The sequence below is a fragment of the Camelus dromedarius genome, chromosome 27, assembly GCF_036321535.1.
Source record: "Camelus dromedarius isolate mCamDro1 chromosome 27, mCamDro1.pat, whole genome shotgun sequence".
NCBI lineage: Eukaryota > Metazoa > Chordata > Mammalia > Artiodactyla > Camelidae > Camelus > Camelus dromedarius.
Genome location: NC_087462.1, coordinates 4,660,613 through 4,681,495, shown reverse-complemented (window position 1 = coordinate 4,681,495; position 20,883 = coordinate 4,660,613). Strand labels below are relative to the sequence as shown.

Below are 20,883 nucleotides of genomic sequence, written 5' to 3'. Positions count from 1 at the left end.
AAAGACATACAGGGAGAACTGCAAAATGCTGATGAAGGAAATTAAAGAAATGGGAGGATACCCCATGCTCTTGGGTTGGAGGAATCAATATTGTTAAAATGGCCGTCCTGCCCGAGGCACGCTTCACATTTAATGCCATCGCTATGAAATTGCCTAGGACATTTTTCACAGAACTGGAATAAATAACCCTAATATTTACATGGAATCACAAAAGACCTAGAGTTGCCAAAGCAATGTACTGATGAAAAAGAACGAAGCTGGAGGAATAACCCTCCCAGACTTCAGACACTGCTATAGAGCTACAGTCGTCAATGCAGTGTTTCAAAAAAAAATTTACTGAAGTATTGCTAATGTGCAGTATTATGTAAGTTACAGGTGTGCAATATCGTGAGTCACAATTTTAAAGGCAGTACTGCATTTATAGTTATGAGGAAATACTGGCTGCATTCCCCGGGTTGTGCCGTACATCCTTGGAGCTTATTTGATACACACTTCTTTGTGCCCTTTAATCCCCTCCCCCATATATTGCTCGTCCCCGCTCCCTCCATTCAACTGCTTCCTTTTTTTCCCCTAATGGAAGTACCGGGGAGTGAACCCAGGATCTCTTGCCTGCTAAGCATGCACTCTACTACTGAGCGATTTCCCTCCCTCCAAATCCAACTGATTTTTAAAAAGAGTACTGTACATGCAATGGTCAGAACCATTTTCAGGAGATTTACAAGGAAAAGCTAGGCCTTTCCAAGTCCACCCTCTCCCTAGAGGCAAACACCCCTCTGAGTTCCCGGTTCACTGTGGAGAGGAATTTTATGTGTATGTGTGCGGATGCCACACACGTCTGCCTGCCCCCCCTTTTGCAAAAATGCTCTTTGCTGGTTGCTCTGCGCCTCGACTTTCTCTCATAATAACACTTCTTGGAAATCGTCTAAATCTTTTTCTTTTGTGGCCATGTTCATTTGTAGTGTATTTATCCAACCCGCAATCAATGGACATTTCCAGCCCTTTGTTATTGTAAGTGGGGAAGGAGCCGAGTGTCCTCACACTTGAAATGCACTGGAGTTTTGTTTGGGGAGGGGGGTGTAGGGGGGCGGGGATGCTGAAGACATCCTAGACCTTTCTCTGGGACTGGAGGAGCGTGGCTGAATTAGTATGCAAAGATGCGGGCTGATGCAGAACGTCCTGTATTTTAACCTGCTAAGTTATTCACACATTATCTTTTGCTCAAACCCACACGAATCTGACGGAGTAAAACACATGACTTTTACAGAGCTGATCTCCACCTTCGCATACATTTAAGAGCAGAAACTGGAAATTCTAAAAAACATTTGGCCTCTGCAGGCTGCTGGTGGTGAGGTGTGTTACACATTCATTGCTCTGTGCAAGGCATGTGCGGAAGAATTGGCCCTAATTGTTAAGGTGATGCCAGGCTCGTGTTGAGGCCCACACCAGCCTCAGGTGGCTCATGCCTCCAAGCTCCAGGTGTGGGTCATTACCATCAACGCTCCCTCCTGGCCTGAGTTGTTCCCGAGGTGGTACAGTCAGCCCTGCTGTCACGTTCCTTTTGAAGACTTGAATTTGTTCCAGCACTGTGGTGACACGAGGGAAGAATCTGAGCATGGTGCAGATTTTGAGTTTGCTTTTGCACAACCCCATCTCTGAGAAACGCTAGGGGGACTGAACTCTGAAAACTGCACTCAGCCAAACCGAGCCACGTGGGCATCCACAGAACGTGGGCTCGCATCTCAAATATCTCCTGGCCCCCTCAGCACCCCTTGTGGGTAACAAGCTGCCACCATCCACATCGGAGGTTCCGACTTTGCATCTGATTTCAGAAAACCCTCCCTCTGTCTCTTCACAGCCCTCTGACACCCACTTCCGCACAAGCAAACTTCAGGCCCTTTCAAGGTCAAGTGTCAATGTTTTGTTGTAGTTGTGTATTTCTTAACCATGGAACACATGTAAAACTGTTACTCTTTTAAAAAAAAATTAGATTCCCATTTAATTTTATTATGTGTCACCGAAGATTTGTTTGACCTCGGTGGCCTTAACCCCGTTTTCCCCATAAATGTGATTTTTATATAAAAATGCTTACATCACCCCATCGCAGAATGAGCTGTACTTCATTGGTCAGATGGTAACAGGGAAGTTGAGACCTGGCCTGGGGTCCAGCTCATCACCTGCGAGGCCTCAGTTTCGTCACCTCCAGGTCTGTGACCGGCCCCCGTGTTTACTGTGGGCCGGCAGACCTCTTACCCGCATGAGGATGTCATTAAAACAACGGCTACTGTGGGCAGCTCTCGCTCTGTGGTGGTCTCTAGGGTCTGGCAGTGAATTAAAAACACAAGGGGCCTCCTCTCTGGCAGCCGATGCTTCCGTGGGCTTGGGGCCAGTAAACATGTCCAGAGACATGTGGACAAGATAATTCCAGATTGCTTTATGTCCTGGAAGGAAGTATGTCAGGGCGACAAGACAGTCGAGGTGAGAGGGGTCTCCTTTAGATGAAAAGAGGCTGGGGAGTCCCTCTAAGGCTCATGCTTGAGCTGAGACCAGAGGATGCAGCAGAAGCTGCGGTGGGAGGCACAGGGGCAGCAGAGTGAGTTCTGGGTGGTCAGAACTGCATGTACAAAGGCCCTGAGGTCACCTGGTGGTTTTTTTGGGGGGGAGGGGGGAGGCAATTCGGTTTGTTTATTTTAGTGGAGGTACTGGGGATTGAATCCAGGACCTCATGCATGCTAAGCATGTGCTCTACCACTGAGCTATACCCTCTCCTGTGCCTGGTGATCTTGAAGGAAAAGATTTTTATTATTTGGTTATTCGGCGCCATGACCGAGGCACAGAATGAACATCATAGCAACTCTACAAAGTGGGTGGCCTAGTGATCTTCCTTATACAACAGGGGAAATTGAGGCTGGAGGAGCTAAGACATCTGCCCAAGGGCCCAGAGTCAGGGAGTGGCAAGGTCCTCTTTGGCTCTTATTCCTTGGCTTTTGTTTCTAACCACTGGCACATCCTACCCTAAATCGAGTACTAAGTGGGGTGTAAAGACAGCACTGCTTCACATTTCACCCCCCATTAGACTCCCCTCCCTCAGCTTCGCAGCTGCCTGCTCCCCCCTGTCTCGGAGGCCTGGCTGGCTCGGCACCGCTGGGTCTTCCCCCACCCCCGTTTCCATGGCTGTGACCACTGGTTTCTCACATACGTGAGAACTGTCCTCTGAAGCTGGTCAATATGTTTGTGTGTGTGTGTGAGTGTGTGTGTGACACCAATGCAATGCAAAGTTTCTATTTAGATACCTGCTGTTTAATTTTCCAAGAGGCTTTTTCCTTTTCATTTCTTTTTACCCCCGTTTTTCCGCTAAGGAAAAGCACGTAACATTTTACCTTTGCACCCCGCGGAACTCCTTGCGAATAATGGGCAGCGGGGGGCGAGGACTGCCGAGGAAGCAGACAGGAAGGGAACTGGGGGGAGGGGGGCGTCTGCTTCAGCACGGAGATGCCCCTTTGATCGTCTCATTTCAAAGTGAGGAGCACAAGGTGAGGTGGGAGCCGGGGATTAGGCGTGTAGGAGTAACCCCCCGCCAAACACGCTCAGCTCCTCCTGGCGGCCACGCAAGCTCTACGTGGCACGGGGTCAGTGGGTGTCTCCGAGAGCGGGTGTTGTCTTTGCCTCACACCCGTTCCAAGAAGCAGAAGTTTGCGAGCCAAGCATGAGGTGGTTTTTCTGGGGGACGCAAGAGCAGGAAGGGGGACGGGGGCAGGTCTTCATCATAAATCCCTCCCCACGAAGGCCAAGGCCAAACTCTGTGCAATGATCCTTCCTTTAGCCGGGGTGGGGACACGTGTTTTAGCTGAAGTTGGAGCTTGGTTTCTCTGAGTGAGAATTTCTCTCCCCCCTCACCCCACCAACCTCCTTGTGCTCCGTCCGGCTTCCTCTCAGCGCCTGTGTGTGTGTGAAGAGACATAGCGACCCCTCTTGCTTTGGGTCAGATTCAGTTTAGTTTGAGCCCAAAGCTGCTCGTGGCCCAAATTCCCAGCCTTTCCCCGTGCTCCGTAATCACAGGCCTCGGGGAGGAGTGCGCCCAATTGCCCTCCAATTATGGTTTCCTTGGAAGGCTGTTAAATCCTGATTTCTGAGGGGAAAATTGGGCATCTTGTGTTTTCCCTCTCAGTCCCCAGTGTTCTGCTGCTGTGGGTGAGCCCTTCTAGAAACTTCCAAGTGACTTCAGAGACCATTTAGATATGGTCAGGAAGCTTGGTTATCTTACAAAGGAGCTGGGCTTTGGAAAGAACACTCAAAGCGCTTTATTGAGAGCCCTGGACAATTCTTTGAGGCTATTTCCTTTGGAGGAACAGGTCATCGTGAGGTTGATGGGAATGTGGGTTCGGATCTGGATGGACACGCAGAAGTGTCTAGCCGGGACCTGTCTGTGCTCAGTTGTGCAGATCCTGGTGGGCAGGGACAGCTCGGTTGTTGCTGCCTCCTGTACCTGGCCTGGGGCTGCACTGACCAGAGAAAGTATATATTTGCATTTGTTGAATTGGATGGAGCACAGTGATGGGCTGGAATTGCAGGAGCAGCCATCAGTCCAGGGTCACGAGCGATACCAAGTCTCCATCTGCCCTTCCTCCCATACCTGGCAGATTTGAGGAGCATCACGCAAAAGCAGTTCCTCTAAGAATGCCTCAGGGGGAAGGAAATGAGTGTTTGCAGGGGGGGCACTTTAAATTTGGTCATCTAACCTCCATAAGATGTTGGGGATTATTATAGCCATTTGGTGGAGGAGGCTGAGAGATGAGGTCCCTGAAATTGTTGCTGGTGCTGAGGACACCATTGAAAACCCTTTCTTGGGCTCTGCAAGGGGCTGGTTGCTGTGGCGAGCATGTTTCGTGCATCATCCCATCCGATGCTCAGGACAGCCCCAAGTACCATTACTGTGCCCATGTGCACATGGGCAAACCGAGGCACAAAAAGTGGAGTCACGTGACCAGGAAGTGGCTGCGTCCACTGGAAACCCAGGTCTGCCTGGCTCCATAATTCCTTGTGCTCCACACCTGGGGGATGTGAAGTTTGTAGACCTCAGATCTGAAGGGAGAGCCTCGAAAGAGCAGATTTGGACAATGCAGAATTTCTCTGAGCCCATCACACCTTCCTCATCACAGGCTGGGCATCTGAGGGACTGGGATGCGTGGCTGACTATCAGCTTAATCATACGGCAAAGACAGAGAGGGAAACTGGGGGGGCCTCAGGCAAGGCAGAGGGTTCAGCCAGAAGATGGCATTGGACTCTCTGGCTGTTCAATGCAAGAAAGAAACACTGTAGCTTTTACAGGATAACCTTCTGAGGAAATTAACATGCTAGGCCTGTTCCAGCCCCACTGCTAACTTGTTCAGAGTATCAGCACGATTTGTAACTAAATGTCCTTGTGCTGCTGCACTGATTTCTTTTCTTTTTTTGGGGGGGGGGTTGGCAACATTTATTTATTTTTTATTAAAAATGTTTAAATCACTTTACTGTGATATAACTACTGTACAGTAAACTACACACATGACTGTTGATAGATGTATATACACCTAAGAAACCACCACCACAATCAAGATACCTAACACTTCCATCCCTCCCCAAGAGGCGGTGCACTGACGTCCGTCTGTCTCCCCAGGAGCCAGTGGAATTATGTCTGCTCTGTTCAGCAGCTTGTGTTCAGACCTTAGGATGGTGCTGGCCACTCAGTGGGAGCTCAGGGCCGTTGACTGAGGGACCTAGAAGGAAGATGATGATGGGACTGGTGAGAGGAGATGTTTTGCTGCCTAGTCAACTTTTTAATTAAGAAACTAAGAGTTCATAGTCAAAGAGCCTGTCTGTAAAGGTCAAAGGGGTTTCTAGGGCATCTCCACGGTGCAGAACACAATCCACCTGTGAATAAATACTGGCTGGAGAGCAGGGTGTGGAGGTTGTTGATGCTGGTGGGGAAACAAAATTCCTCCGTAGACGCAGTCTGCATGTAAAAAAGCTTTTTACCAATGACCTTTCTCTCCATCCGGTTTGGGAAGTTGAAACGTTATCCACCTTTCTTAGAAATTTCTTGGATGATACCTTGCGTACCGTCTGATAGGAAGGCGTTGGAGCAGCTTTAGCTTCCTTCGTGCGCTTTCCCCTAAGTGCGCACCGGGGCTTGGCATCGTCAAGAGAGCTGGAGCCAGGGGGTTTCAGGTGGATGGGTTTTTCACTCAGGTAGACGGAGGGCTGCCAAGTGGACCCAAAGAGCCAGCAGAGTCTGAGGATCCAGTGGCAAAGAGGGAAAACTCATTCTCTTCTCTAGTGGAAACACACATGGGCGGGAGATAGGCGCTCCCCATCAGAGAATGCCGTCTTTTTCTAACAGAACAGCGGTGTCTGACGTGAGCACAGGGGAGTGTCCCAGGAACAGCCCCAAGGCTCCCTGGGGTGGGCACACCATGCAGCTTCTCATTTCTTCTAGATGGAAAGTAAAGCAGCCAGACTGGCTTTAGTTTTTGTTTTTGTTTTTGTTTTTGTTTTTTTTTAATTAATTAATTTTGTACTTTTTAGTTGATGTATGGTCAGTTTACAATGTTGTCTCAGTTTCTGGTGTACAGCATCATGTTTCGGTCATATGTATACGCTTTTCTTTTTCATATTCTTTTTCACTACAGGTTCAGACTGGATTTAGGGACCAACTTAAAAAGGAAATAAGCCGAAAACCTGTCTCTCTTTGGTCGTGATGGAATTTGAAATAGGTGTTTTGTTCTTTTTTTCTCTTTCATTCTGATGAATGATTCTATTTCAAGTGTCTCTGCAGAAATGCAGTACACCTACTGTTTACTTTTGTCCTTTAGGAACCGAGGACATTTTCTCCATCCTCTGTCCCTGTGCCTAAACTCTGCCAACTCGTGGGCGTAGCAGCTCCCGGGAAACTGGCTTCTGCCAACCTGTACACATTCAAGACCACTGTGTGCTTGTCATTGAAAAGCCATCGGTCATGTGAGCGAACCTTTTTTATGGTCAAGATTGTCCCCAGGGAAATCCTCCTTGCAACTCAGACCTTCCACAGTGACAGATTTCAGACCCTGACATTTCCCATTCCCACTTCCTTGTTCCCACAGAGGCTGCATTTCTCTCTCTCTCTCTTTCTCACCTCTCCCCACTAGAAAATGATTCTACCTAATTCCAAAAAATGGCACAGAAAACTTAAACATGTGGGCAAATGTGAATGAGAAAAGCATGCAAAGGATTCGAGGCAGAAGGCATTATCGGAGAGAGATTTTGTCACTGGGTAAAGGGAAGGTCCTTGGTAAGAGTCAAATACCCAGAGAACCAGCCTTAGAGAGCACGTTGTAGGAAATACAAGGGGAATTGCAAAACCTCAGGGGAGACACAAACAACACCTTGATCATGTAGATAAACCTCAATTAGGCAACAAGGAGTTTGAATAATACGGCTAATAAAATTGTGGTAACAGATATGGGTGGAACTTTGTATTCTGCAAACAGTACACATTTTAAAGTGCTCTTGGAGTATTTATAAAAACTAATCATCTGTTAAATCTCAAAACAAAACACCCAACTCCAAAACCCAATATATTCCCAAAAGCAGACATTGAACAGCTTAATCTCTGGCTGTGAGAAAACATAACTGGAAATTAATTTTTAAAAGCTTAACCAAACAAGCATGCAAGACAAACTCCCACCATGTGATAATTAAAAACACAACTCTTAACTTTGGTCAAAGGAGGATCTCAACACTGCAAGGACAGTCTCTTTAGAAGATGGGGGGAATGTGGATGCAGATGTAAAAGGCAAAGCCTTAAATAATTATATAGAGAAATCACAAAAATGAGATAACAAATCATGAGACTAATCTATGCAGGACGAGGGAAACAAATGAGCAGGGACTAAATGACTAGAAAACAGATAGAAGTGACAAATTCAACAGCTAGGCCTTTTGAAGCTGCAATGCAGAAGAGGGCAGCCACTAGACACAGGAAAGTTAATTCAGTTTCTCAGTCACATTAGCCAGATTTTCAGCACTCAGTGGCTACATGTAGCTAGCGACTATCAAATTGGACAGCAGAGATACAGAACTTTGACAGTTGATTGGACAGTGCTGTTTTAGCAGGAAGACTCCAGATAGTGTAACTGAGGGGGGGGGGGGGGAAAGGATGCGGGAAGAACAAATATATAAAATTAAGAATGGAAATGGAAATGTAACTTAAAATCCATGAAAAAGTTATAAAGACAGCTCTGGTAAAAAATAATGTGGGAAATATTATTAAGATAGCTTCATTTACTGGTTTAAGTGCTTATTTCATTTAGGTTAATTGTTTCCTTTTGCAAGACATTAAGGCTCTGAATTTGCCCCTGAGAACAGCTATGCCAGCATCTCATAAGTTGCATTCTTTCACCATTATTAATTTCTAAATAGCCTGTAAAATCTACATTGGCTCAAGAATCAGAAAACGTGAGTAGGCGAAAACTCAACTTTGTAAAAGTTATTGCTCTAGTTAATTGCCTAAAATGTGTATGTATTGCATACGTAAATGAGGGAAAACTTCAAAACTGCCCACAGCAAACAAGGGCCCATGCACCTTAGTAAGAATGATTTTCAGGAGCAGGTTGGGGTGGTTTGAGACATGACTTAGTAGCCACAAACACAGTCAATCATGTGCAGAAGCCCTGATGTCCTGGACTCCACATCTCAAATCCAGGTCGTCCAGGTCTGAGTACCTAGCTTCTTTGTAGTTCTTCTTGTGAGCTCGTACACCTGCCCAAGGTGGAAACTTGGGAGTCATCCACGTGGTAAGTCCTGATGGCTCCACCTCCCTGATGGCTTCAGGAGCCAGACTCTTCCTCCCTGTTCCCTCTGCCCTTGCCTTCTTCAGCCATCCACCAAAAACCAGAAAATTGGCTCCAAATGTGGATCTGGTGTTGTCTTTTCTGGTTAAAGCCCTTCTTTGTCTTGTCCTGTGATGCAAAGTCCAAGCCCCTCGGCGCCCTAACCTTCTTGTCCGGCCTGGTGTCCCACACTGCTTCCTCTGTACTTTGCCCTTCATCAACTCTGAACTGTTTATAGTTAAAGACAGATCTGATGATTCACACATTTGCATGTACTGTTCCTGTCCTGCTGGGATAAAGCCAGTCACCTGATTCCCCTCACTTTTTTTTTCCCCCTATGAGCTTTATTGTGCACCTACTGTGTGCATGGCACTGGGATGCAGTAATAAGACAGATACAGTACCAAGCCTCCCCTAAATGTAGCTTAACTTTTTTGTACCTCCTGGGAGAGTAGAGAAAGTGTCTCCATCCGTTTCTGCATCCCAATGCCAGGAAGGGGCCAAAGGCAGGTGGGCCAGGATGGCAAACCCTATGAGTCAAACCCACAGGGTAAGTCCATGATGCCACACCCAGTCCCCGTCTACCTGGGAGATCAGGGTTCCAGTTTTGGCCCTGCTGTTTGCCATCTGAGCTGGCATTAGCAACAGCCCTTCTGTGCTTCAGTTTCTCCATCCGTAATGGAGATGGCTGTCTGAATAGTAGGGTTAATAAGAGCGTATTAACCGATATGGGTTGAATGTTGTGTTCTGGAAACGGAATATACATTTTAGTGTATCCCCCCCCCCGGGGGGGGGTTGGAGAATGCCCATTTGATGTCTTGGTCAACTGGTATTGCAGACATATGTGGAGCACAAGTTTGACGTTTTCAAATGCAGGGGTAACACTCGCTGGAGGGCACCCCAAAAAGAAACCTTGTAAGTTTTCTTAACGTAATTTATGAGCGAGTATTCTGGGCGAGTGGTGGGTGGAAACACGGACGGCAGGGTCTGAAAGCACGGCCCCCGGCGTGCTGCGGACTCTGCCCCTGCCACACCCCCTCGCCCCTACTTGGGAGATTTCGCTGTGCGACCCCGGCGAGCCGCCGCACCTCGCTGGGCCCCTCCCGAGGGCAGCCTGGGGCCAGGGCGCCCCTCGGCCATGCCGGGCGCTGCCCGCCACGCGGTGACCCGATCTCCTCCCGGGCACACGCCCAGCTCCGCGCGCGGCCCAAGACGCCCAGCGGCTGCTTCAGGCGGCCAGCACGCTCGGTTTCTACTTCTAACTTTTTCCGAAGCGCCATCCTTCGCAGGCCCGCCCTGCAAGGTCTGCACCCTCGAGAGGCCCTCCCGGGGCCCCCCGGCGCGGACCGCCCGGCGGCGGTCACGGCCCGAGCGCCAGCCGGGCGAGCCGAGCCCCGTGCGCTCGGGGGCGGGGCCAGCGCCCCGGCAGCACGCCCGCCCATTGGCTGAACGCGAGGGCGGCGCTGCGGCCGCCGCCATCGCCCGGCCTGGATTCCACGGAGCGGAGCGCGCCGCAGGCTTTGTGCTTCGCAGGCGCCGGGGGCTCGCGGGGGTGGGGCATCGCCCGCCCTGGGCCCTCCCCTTATGAGCAAACACAGAGATGCCTGGAACCGACCAATCCTGAGGCGGCTTTGCGAGGAAGCCCCCCCCCCTCTCCGGCCCATCCCTTTGGGGCTCCACCTCCTTTCTGGCCTGCGCGCGCCGTATTTCCCCGAAGAGCTCCGCAACTAGAGTCCAAACGCGTCTGGGAATCGAATCTATTCTCGCGCGTAGGGGCGGCATGGTCGGGGAAGGAAAAGGGGAGCTTCCTTTCTTCAAGGACAGCACTTCTGCGGTCGCCGCTTCTCCGGGAGCGCAGACTCGAAAGGCAGTCTGTTGACCACCCAGCTGTCAAAAGTTCACCCAGCTCCCCACCCCACCATTAAATCAACAGATTACAAGGGGAGGAATTTCCTAACAACAGGGCTCCGGGGACTCGAACCTCCACTCTCAGGGTCTGGGGCCAGCGCCAGAGAGAAAGTCTTTGAATGGAAACAAAGTAAATTACTTTAAGGAGTTTATAAAATTCACACTTTCAGGGAGAGCCACAAGGCTCTGTGGTGAATGTATCTGCAGGCCCATGACGCAACTGTTCCGTTTGGAAATTTCTGGAAAGTAGTAATTTTTGAAATAATAAATCTTGAGGTTTTTTTTTTTTTTTTTTTTTTTTTAACTACAGGTTTCGGAAAGGAATGTAGCAAAATGTTGTTAACATATGCTGTGCTATGGAGACTTTTAATAGTGGGTTTTTCTTTAAATTTTTGTTTTGTTTTTACCGTATAGCTTCTTAATTGAGAAAAACCAAACTGATTTGAACTTAAAAACGCCAAGGAAAAAAAAGTGGCTGTATTTTTGTAGGCATGTCATTTACCACACGGTACAGCCTTTGTTTCTCCCCCTATTCTAGCTTTTAACCTTGCTTGGATATAAATTGGTAACTTTTCATTTTGATGTAGTTTGCAAGTTTACAGAAAATCTGCAAGACTTGTACCTAGATTCATCAGTTACTTAGATTGTATCCTGCTGTTTTATTGTCTATTTATGTACACACGTTAAATACATATTATTTTTCCCCTGATCATGGGAGAGTCGTTTGCAGGCATTTTGTCCCTTTACCTTTAATTCTTCAGTGGGGCATTTTCTAAGAACAAGAAAATGCTCTTAGGCAACCGCAGTATGGTTAAAATCAGGACATTAACACTGAAGCAATGTTTTAATCCCCAGTCCCTTAGATCAATCTCATCCATCGTCCCAAATGTTGTTCACCATCAATAATATTTCTTCTTGGTCCAGATTTCAATCTAGGATCACACGTGGTATTTAGTTGCTTTGACTGTTGATTTTGTACTGAGGCAACAAAGATCTTAAAAGAACCTTTGTGAAGTCTCTCTGTCAGCTATTCTTACACAGGCACTACTGGAATATTTGCAGGTAGGATGATATAATTGATTAATAACATTTATTAATCATCTGTCAGAGGTTTTTAGAAAATGTGTTTTCAAAAATGTGCTTTCAAATAGATGTAAATTTTAGAAGGGCAGTACACATGCACAGGAAAAACAAATCAAGTTGTGCTGATACGTAAGGACACTGCTACCACCCTCCCCTCCATCTGTGTCCCCCTCCCTGCAGGCAGTCATCCGGCACATATCTTGTGGCCCTTCCAGAGGAACATATGTCCCATTTGTCTTTTTCTTTCCCCCTCTTTTTAAGATATAACTTACATACAGCAAAATTCACCCGTTTTGGTGTAATGTTCTGTGAGTTTTGACTGATATATACAGTCATGTAACCACCACCACAGTCAAGATAGGGGATGGTTCCATCATCCCTCAGATTTCTTTGTGCCCCTTGCAGTCAGTCCCTGCTCCTCCCAGTTCCAGCCCCTGATGACCACTGGTGTGTCCACTGTCCCTCTAGTTTTGCCTTTAACAGGATGTCATATAAATGGAATCATACAGTGTGTAGCTTCTGAGACCAGCTTCTCACAGTCAATACGATGAATTTGCAATTCATCCATGTGTTGTGGGAGTCAGCACTTCATTCTTTTTTGACTGATCAGTAGAATTCATTGTATGGAGGTACAATGTTTATCAATTCCCCAGCTGAGAGACGTTTCAATTTTGGGGTGGTTACAAATGTAGCCACTATAAACATTCAGGTAACAGGTCTTTTTGTGAAAAAAAAAAAATATTTTTTCCACTTCACCTGGGTAAATCCCTAGATTGTGTGGTAAGGGTAAGAAGTATATGTTTAACTTCATAAGAAACAACCAAACTGTTTTCCAGACTAGCTGTCCATTTTGTATTTGCACTATGTATATCTCTTTACTTTTTCCACTAACAAGTTATGTTCTTTAGACACTATTTTTTGGTTTTTTTTTCCCACTTAATGCTATCTTGAACTTGACTCCAACATCAGAATGCATAGGAGCCACCTGCGTTTTTATAGCTACGTACTATTCCACCTCCTTCATCCATAGTCATTTATTTACACCCGTCTTCTGGCCTTTTGTTGTTATAAACTGGAATGTTTAATTTCCCATGGGGTAAAGAATATCCTTGCCCAGGTGTCTAAGTGCACATGTTCTCTCTTGTCTGCAGGATAGTTCCTAGCAGTAGAAATACTGGGGTCAAATTGTACCTGCCTCCTTTGCTTTAAATCACCTCTCTCTTTTTAAAAATTGAAGTGTAGTTGATGTGCAGTGTTTCAGGAGTCCAGCGAAGTGACTCAGTTATATATATATGTGTATATATGTATATATATGTGTGTGTGATGTGTATGTGTATGTGTATATATATATATAGAGAGAGAGATACATATATATTCTTTTTCAGATTCTTTTCCATTATAGGTTATTACAAGATATTGACTATAGTTCCCTGTACTCTACAGTAGGTCCTTGTTTATCTATTTTATATGTAGTAGTTTGTATCTGTTAATGTCAAACTCCTAAATTTATCCCTCTCCTCCCCTTTCTCCCCTGGTAACCACAAATTTGTTTTCTATGTCTGTGAGTCTGTTTCCATTTTGTAAATAAGTTCACTCGTGCCATTTTTTTTTCTAGATTCCATATAAGTGATATCATGTGATATTTGTCTCTGTCTGACTTACTTCGTTTAGTATGATCATCTCCAGGGCCATCCATGTTGCTACAAATGGCAGTATTCCATTCTTTTCCTTGGCTGAGTAACATTCCATTGCATAGATCGCCCGTATTTTCCTTGTCCGGTCGTCTGTCGGTGGACACTTCAGTTGCTTCCATGTCATGGCTGTTGCAAGTGGTGCCGCTGTGAACGTGGGGGGTACTTGTAATCTTTTTAAATTAGAGTTTTCATCTTTTCTAGCTATATGCCCAGGAGTGAAACCACCTCTCAAGCAGGTTGGCACAGCTGTAGAGCTCTCCCTGGGGGGAGGCATCATTTGGTGAGGCACATTCTGCTTGCTTTAGAGGGTCCAACTGGAAGGCTTTGCGTCTGCTGCCTCCTTCCCACTCCAATGGCTTATTTAGAGTTCAGTTTTCAATCTTCTCAGTGAGTCTAATGAAAAAGCTACTTGAGTTGAAAGTTTGAGGAAGGTAGTGGCTGCTTTGGCTAGTGTTTAACTAGAAGCCAGGGGCTTTTAGAAACTTTAGGGAGAATTTGGAAGAAATTGGGGCCAGCAGCCCAAGGCAGCTTGGGTAGGAGCTGGGGACAAGGAATCTGTGTGTTTGGAGGGGGAGGGCTGGTGCTTGCTGTCCCTGAGAAGTGGCAGATGTTTCCTACGCGCACAACAGTCACCTGTCCTGGAAGGTCGGCAGCTCTCGGACTGCTCAGTGTTGTCTTGAAAAAATTGCCATTCTCTGCGGCAGAAACGGCCTGGCGGTGGTGGCCCTCTGAGCCTGGCTGCTGGGACTGTGGCTAGGGCTCATTTGGTGTCTGTAACAGGGGGCACGGGTCACAGGGAGAGGAGAGCCAGCCCCCTTCTCCATCGGGGCCCCTTTTCATCTTGCAAAATACATGGTTTTCATAATTCAAACTTGGTGGGGGGCACCCTCAGTGACATTTCTATTAAATAAGATAAACTACTTGGAAACCGAATGGGACATACCAGGGCTGGCTTATCGTTATCAAAGTACAGTCTTTGAAAGGTAAAAAAACATGACTCTCAGGCAAAAAAAAAAAAAACAAAAAAAAGGCAGAGAGGAACACCTGCAGCACTTCTGACCCGCTAGCAAGGGCGCCGACAGGGTGGTAAAAGCGCAGCGTTCGTGATCACCCAAGCGGGATTGCGAGGGTCCGCTTGGGGACGCTCAGTGTCCTGGGGGCAATAAACCTGCCATCTTTGGAGCTGACTTCTTCACGGGATAAAAATGACTTACAGTGTATCTGTCTGTACGAGGACATCTGGCTCCCTGGAGCTGAGGCCTTAACAGAAATGGTAGAATGTCAGTCACAGGTGCGTTTCCCTGGTTGCGGGGTTGGCAAGCTACCCGGCCCATCGTCTGCTTTTGTAAATAAAGTTTTATCGGACACAACGTGCTTTTGGCCACATGCCTTCCCGCCCAGCAGCTGAGTGGCCTGGAGCGTGTGGCAGGAACGTTTGCTTGCTGACCCTCTACAGAAAAAGCGCCCCGCCTCCTGTGCTGGGGCGTGGGACACAGCGCCCCGGGGTGGGTCTCTCCCGCAGGGCTCCAGAGGAAAACTGAATGGTCCTACAGTCAGCCTCTGGCCTTGTATGCGAGTGTTGGATAATTTTTCTTACCATTGTCTTGGCCGGAAGGCTTATGTGTTCGGGAAGTTTTTGTTAGGTCTTTGCTGACACCTCCTTTGAACTTAAGGACTGACCCTTGGATGCAGCCCCAGCCCAGGAAACAGGCCCCTTCCTGCCCTCACGTAGGCCTTCCCCGAGGGTGGGGTCCTTGTGGGTCCGAGATAATTGTCTGCCTTCCATATTGCTTCCTGCCATTGAATTCCAGCCCTTGGGTCCCTGCAGACAGATGATTAATAATGGTAATAGTAGTAATAATAGTGTCCACAGCGGCTACCTGATATCAAGCCTGCAGCGGGCCTCTGAAAGGGTCCAGTGTTTTACCCACAGCTTCTCTTTTAGGTGTGAGAAGGAGTTGAGGGACTCATTTTACAGACAGGAAAACTGAGGCTCCCAGTAGTTCCTTAGAGAAACCCTCATGGCGTGCCTGTGTGGTGGGAAGCGTTGTACATGTCACTTCTCCCCCCCCGACTGGGTGGACCCTGTCATTCTTTTGACCCAGGAACGTAGCGTTCAGAGCCATGAGCCTGAGGTTCTGGCCTGGGCCCTGATGCTTCTCAGCTGAGCAAGTCTTGTCTCCGCTGTGGGGCGGAGGTAATGCTGCTTACCCCCTTCCCTGCCAGGGTCTGTGTTAGAATGAAGTAAGAATCTAAAGAGGGGAGGTATGTAAACCCTAAAAAAGCTGCACAGACATTATTGGTTTGGCCCTTATCCTGTTCCTGTTCTTTCTGGATCCAAGCAGAAAATCAGAATGTGCACCCGTGCAAAGATGCTCTGGATTTTCCGTGTAAGTTTCTGTGGTGTCTGCGGGGCTCTTGCAACGGGGGGTCTTGGGCGGACTCCTGAGCCACTGGCTAAAATCTGGGGACTTACAAGTGCCCCAAAGGTCTTCCTTTGGCCTCCTGTTTGTCTCTTTGGACATGTGTCTACGGAGCTCCTGCTGGTCCAAGGCTCCGTCCTCGGACTGGGTGTCCCGGGAGCCAGGGCAGCGAATGGAGCTGACACGGCCCTGCCCCCCCCCCCCCAGCTCCCCTCTAGACAGTCAACAAGCACCCAAGATAATTTTCAAGACTGGTAAGTAAGAAAAATGTTGTAAGATCACGTGTTAGAATGTGCCTTGAGAAGGAGAGGGAGTGGGGACGTCAGGGAAGTTCGGGGTTGAGACCTGAGGGTCGAGAAAGAGCCAGTTACAGGAGAGAAAGGGGCGGGTTCCGCAGCCAGAGCAGCAGACACAGAGGTCCTGCCGTGGGGCTGAGCCTGGGTGCGTGAGGGGCAGGGGGGCTCCAGGGCAGGGGGGTCCCTGCTCCCGGGGCTGGGAGCGCGTGAGACCTGTAGGCTTTGGCAAGGAGTTTATTTGTATTCTCTAAGCCTCTGTTGTCCGATGCCAGAGCTAGTAGTCACCTGTGGTTATTAAAATTGAAACACAGTTAAAAGCTTGATTCCTCAGTAGAAATTAGAACCCTTGTGTCTTCTTGGTGAGAATGTCCAATGGTACAGATGCTGTGGAAAACAGCACATTGGTTCCTCAGAAAACTAAAAATAGAAGTACCCTCTGATTCAACAATTTAGCTTCTGGGTATATACATAAAAAAATTGAAAATATCGTCTCAAAGAGATGGTCAATCAACCATGATCACAGGAGTGTTAATCACAATAGGCAAAAGGTGGAAGCAATCCAAGTGTCCACTGACGGATGGATGGGTAAACAGAATGTGGTGTATACACATGATGGAATAGTACTCAGCCTTCAAAAGGAGGGACCTGCTGACACTGGTTATAGCATGGAGGGACCTTGAGAACGTGACGCTCAGTGAAATAAGCCAGACGCCAAAGGACAGATACTGTGTGATTCCACTCACAGGAGGTCCCTTGAGGAGTTAAATCCACAGAGACAGGAAGTAGACGGTGGGGCCAGGGGCTGGGGGAGGGGGTGGGGAGTCTGTGTTTCATGGGGACAGAGTTTCAGTTTGGGAAGATAAGAAAGTTCCAGAGATGGATGGGTGCACAGCAATGTGAATATACTTCATGCCAGTGGACCGTACACTTAGAAACGGTTAAAATGGTCAATTTTATGCTGTGCATATTTTGCCACAATTAAAAAAAATACTTGGTTCCGCGTTGCACTAACCACCTACAACAGCCACGGGGCAGAAATGGCTACCGTGTTGCACAGCGCCAAGCCGGCCCGTTTCCGTCATCGCAGTGAGTTCCATCAGACAGGGCTTGCTCCTCGTGTGGGAATGTGGCTTCTGAAGCCACTTCGGTTCCCTGGGTCTGGTGGGTGGGGTCCACTTGGGCTGTGATGTTCCCTGCAACAATCAAAGGGCCTGAGGATTTGGGGTGAATCACACTCCCCAGCTTCCAAACCGTGTTTCAAGCTGTCTAGGCAGTGAGCCAAGAAGGCACCCTGAGAAAAGACTCTACCGTGGCCCAGGTCTTCCAGCCTCAGGGAAGCCGTCTGTCCACGGACAAATCTGCCGGCAGTCTGGGAAGGGAGGGCTGGTCCTTGAGGTCCAGGCCAGATGCTGAGGGACCAAAGTCAAGGGTAAGCAGGAAGGGATGAGTAGTGAGACATCGGGAGAGCGGGGATGCGCCACACGCCTCTGGAGAAAGCCAGCGCGGAGTCCAGCCTTCAGCGGACAAGTGCAGTCGCATCACACAAGATACACTTCTGCCACGAAATCCATGCCCCCTCCTTCTTTCCTATTCATGAGCTCCTTCAGGTCACAGCAGAACGGCCACCCCCTCTCACCTTCAGCACTTGCAGTGTATACAGGTAAACTTTAAAGTAACTAAAATGCCTCCTCCCTTAGAGCACGTGGTCTGGAGGGCAGGGTCTTCGAAAACTGTTCCCACAGTGCCTGCAAAACCTAGATCAGATCAGTGCAAGCAAACGTCTGTTGAAGCAGTAAATGACCTTTGGGCCATTTGCCTAACCACCTTGTGCCTTGGTTTCCCCATTTGTAAAGCGGAGAAAACGGAGATGGCAACTTCTCCGTTTATGCCGGCCCTACAGCTGCATGTTAGAGCCAACTGGGTGATTTTCAGGAAACCTGCAGACTATTTCTTAAACCAGCTGTTGTTAAAATTTAACTGATAGGAACTTACAACCAAATGATGTTCAAAGCAAAGGTAATAAATAGTCAAAATTCACCACTTCCTAATCATCTTGCTGCATTTTTCTTCTTTTTTTCCCCCATTATTTATGCCTTTGAGGTCGTTTGCTACTATTGTAGCCCTGCGTTGGGGACTATTTAATACTGCGCTGCTATGTATCTCCTACTGGCTCCACATCCAGTAGCTGTAGGTGGGTGGCTTGACAGGGACCATGGGGGGCAGTATTTACAGCATGGAAATTAGCAAATGCTATAAAGCAGAGCCTCTCTGCCCTCCGCCCGCCCCGTCCCCTCCCTCTCCCCCTCCCTGAAGAGGCTGTTAAACATTTACGAGCCCATCGCTGGTTTGGGGGCTGAAGTGAGTGAATAGCGGTGCCTGGCGGGTAGCAAATGCTGTAGAAGCGAGCTGTTACTGTTACTATTTTCTTTGGCTTGCACTCCCTCATTCAGGATTGCTGCCGTGAAGACAGGATTTGGGCAAAGCCGTTGACCAGCTGTTTTCTTTTTCTCTCCAGTTTGTCCGACCATCTGCAAGTCGCACGGCTGCACCGCAGAGGGCCTCTGCTGCCACAGCGAGTGCTTGGGTAACTGCTCCGAGCCCGACGACCCCACCAAGTGCGTGGCCTGCCGCAACTTCTACCTGGACGGCCGCTGCGTGGAGACCTGCCCGCCCCCCTACTACCACTTCCAAGACTGGCGCTGCGTGAACTTCAGCTTCTGCCAGGATCTGCACAACAAATGCAAGAACTCTCGGAGGCAGGGCTGCCACCAGTACGTCATTCACAATAACAAGTGCATCCCTGAGTGTCCCTCTGGGTACACGATGAATTCCAGCAAGTGAGTCCTGGGTGTGGGTTCTGGGCGGGGGGTGGGCGGGTAGCAAAGAGGGAAAAAAAGCATGGAGTTGGAGTTGGTGTTGGTTGTGCCGCCTGTTAAAACTGTGTGAAAACCTTGAGTTCATTGGCCATGAGCGAGGGAGCCACTGATGGCGAGGGATCTGCTCGAGCCTCTTAGAAACCATGTATGACTCCTGGTTGGTTTTTTGTTTGTTTGTTTGTTTTGTTTTATTTATTTTTTGCCGGGAATAAATTAGCTTTATTTATTTATTTAACGGACGTACTGGGAATTGAACCCAGGACCTCATGCATGCTAAGCATGTGCTCTACCAACTGAGCTAGACCCTCCCCTAGTGCCTCCTGTTTTTGTGCTAGCCTTTGGAGCAGGACTCTACCAACGTTTTCTTGCAAGGGGCCAGAGAGTAAATATTTTTGGCGTCTTGCATACCTATTAAAATTTTTTTTGTTTTAAATTGAAGTTTAGTTGATTTATAATGTTGTGTTAATTTCTAGTGGTACAGCATAAGGATTCCTTTTCATTATCTTTTTCATATTCTTTTTCCTTAGAGGTTATTAAAAGATATTGAATATAATTCCCTGTGCTGTACAGTAGGACCTTGTTGTTTATCTACTTTATATATAGTAGTTTGTATCTGCGAATCCCAAACTCCGGCTTTATCCCTGCCCTCCTCTGTCCCATATGGTAACCATAAATTTATTTTCTATGTTCATGAGTCTGTTTCTGTTTTGCAAATAAGTTCATTTGTATCTTTTTTTTTAGATTCCACATGTAAGTGATAATGATATTTGTCTTTCTCTGACTTACTTTTCTTAGTATGATCATCTCAAGATCCACCCACGTTGCTGTAAATGGCATTATTTCATTCTTTTTCATGGCTGAGTAGCATTCCATGGTATATATCTCCCACATCATCTTTATCCAGTCATCTGCTGCATACTATTTTTAAAGCTCTCTGTGCTTAGCACTGGGACTAGAACTCCTTGGCTTCATATATAGTCCTTTACACAGATGGGCCTGTCCCCTCTTGTGTAGCTGCCTGACTCTCACAGCAAGATCAGAGCTCAGATTTTTTAAAATGTTTTCTCTAAGCTGGAGCTGGATGGTGTGCGGAGGTTAGCCTGGAGTACGAGCAGGAACAGACTCACTTCTAGATTATTCTCAAGGCTTTATTGTATTTTGAAGGACAGTACCGTCAAACCATTTCCTACTATTTGGGTAAGAAATAGCAGGGTTTTCTCTCCCCTGGGGGTGAGTCAGATTTCCTACTCATATCTGAGACTTTTTGTTCAGGCTGTTAGCTTCTCAGATGAGCTATTTCGGTGTCTCGGGGCTGTAACCAAGTTTAAAAAATCTGTTTCCTGGTTTTTGTGTTGAGGGTTTGAAAAACACCCCCCCCCCCCACACACACACAACACAAAAACAAATCAGAAACAGACGCATGTTGAGGGGCCTTGAGCTGACCTGCTTACGTAAAAAATCTTCCTCTTCAGACTTGAAAATTAGCCAAGTGAGAGTGTTCTGGTGGGAAATTTTATTTCCCTGGGTGGGGAGGGTGGGAAGGAAAACAATATTTCGGTTCTTATGAGCCTCTTTGGAGTGTTTGTGAAACCTGCAAGTACAATATGTTTTGTTTTATACGTTTTTGATAAAACCTATCGAGTGGCTTTGTTGACCAAAAATAGGCTTCTATAAATCACCTGTGTGCCAGACAGAGCTGTTTTTTCTTTTTTGGGTCAGTTTATCAGTAAGGTTGGGAAAATGACCATATTCCTTTTGATT

General features: G+C 47.6%; 1 protein-coding gene across 5 annotated transcripts in view; it reads left to right on the top strand.

Annotated features, from left to right (window-relative positions):
- Positions 1-20,883, top strand: part of INSR (insulin receptor) — a 113,915-nt gene that overhangs the window by 49,880 nt on the left and 43,152 nt on the right. For all 5 annotated transcript variants that reach the window (XM_064479815.1, XM_031437078.2, XM_064479816.1 and 2 more), the window contains exon 3: positions 18,762-19,083. In XM_064479815.1, coding sequence (XP_064335885.1) covers positions 18,762-19,083 — 322 coding nt within the window. The remainder of the gene's footprint in view (positions 1-18,761; positions 19,084-20,883) is intronic.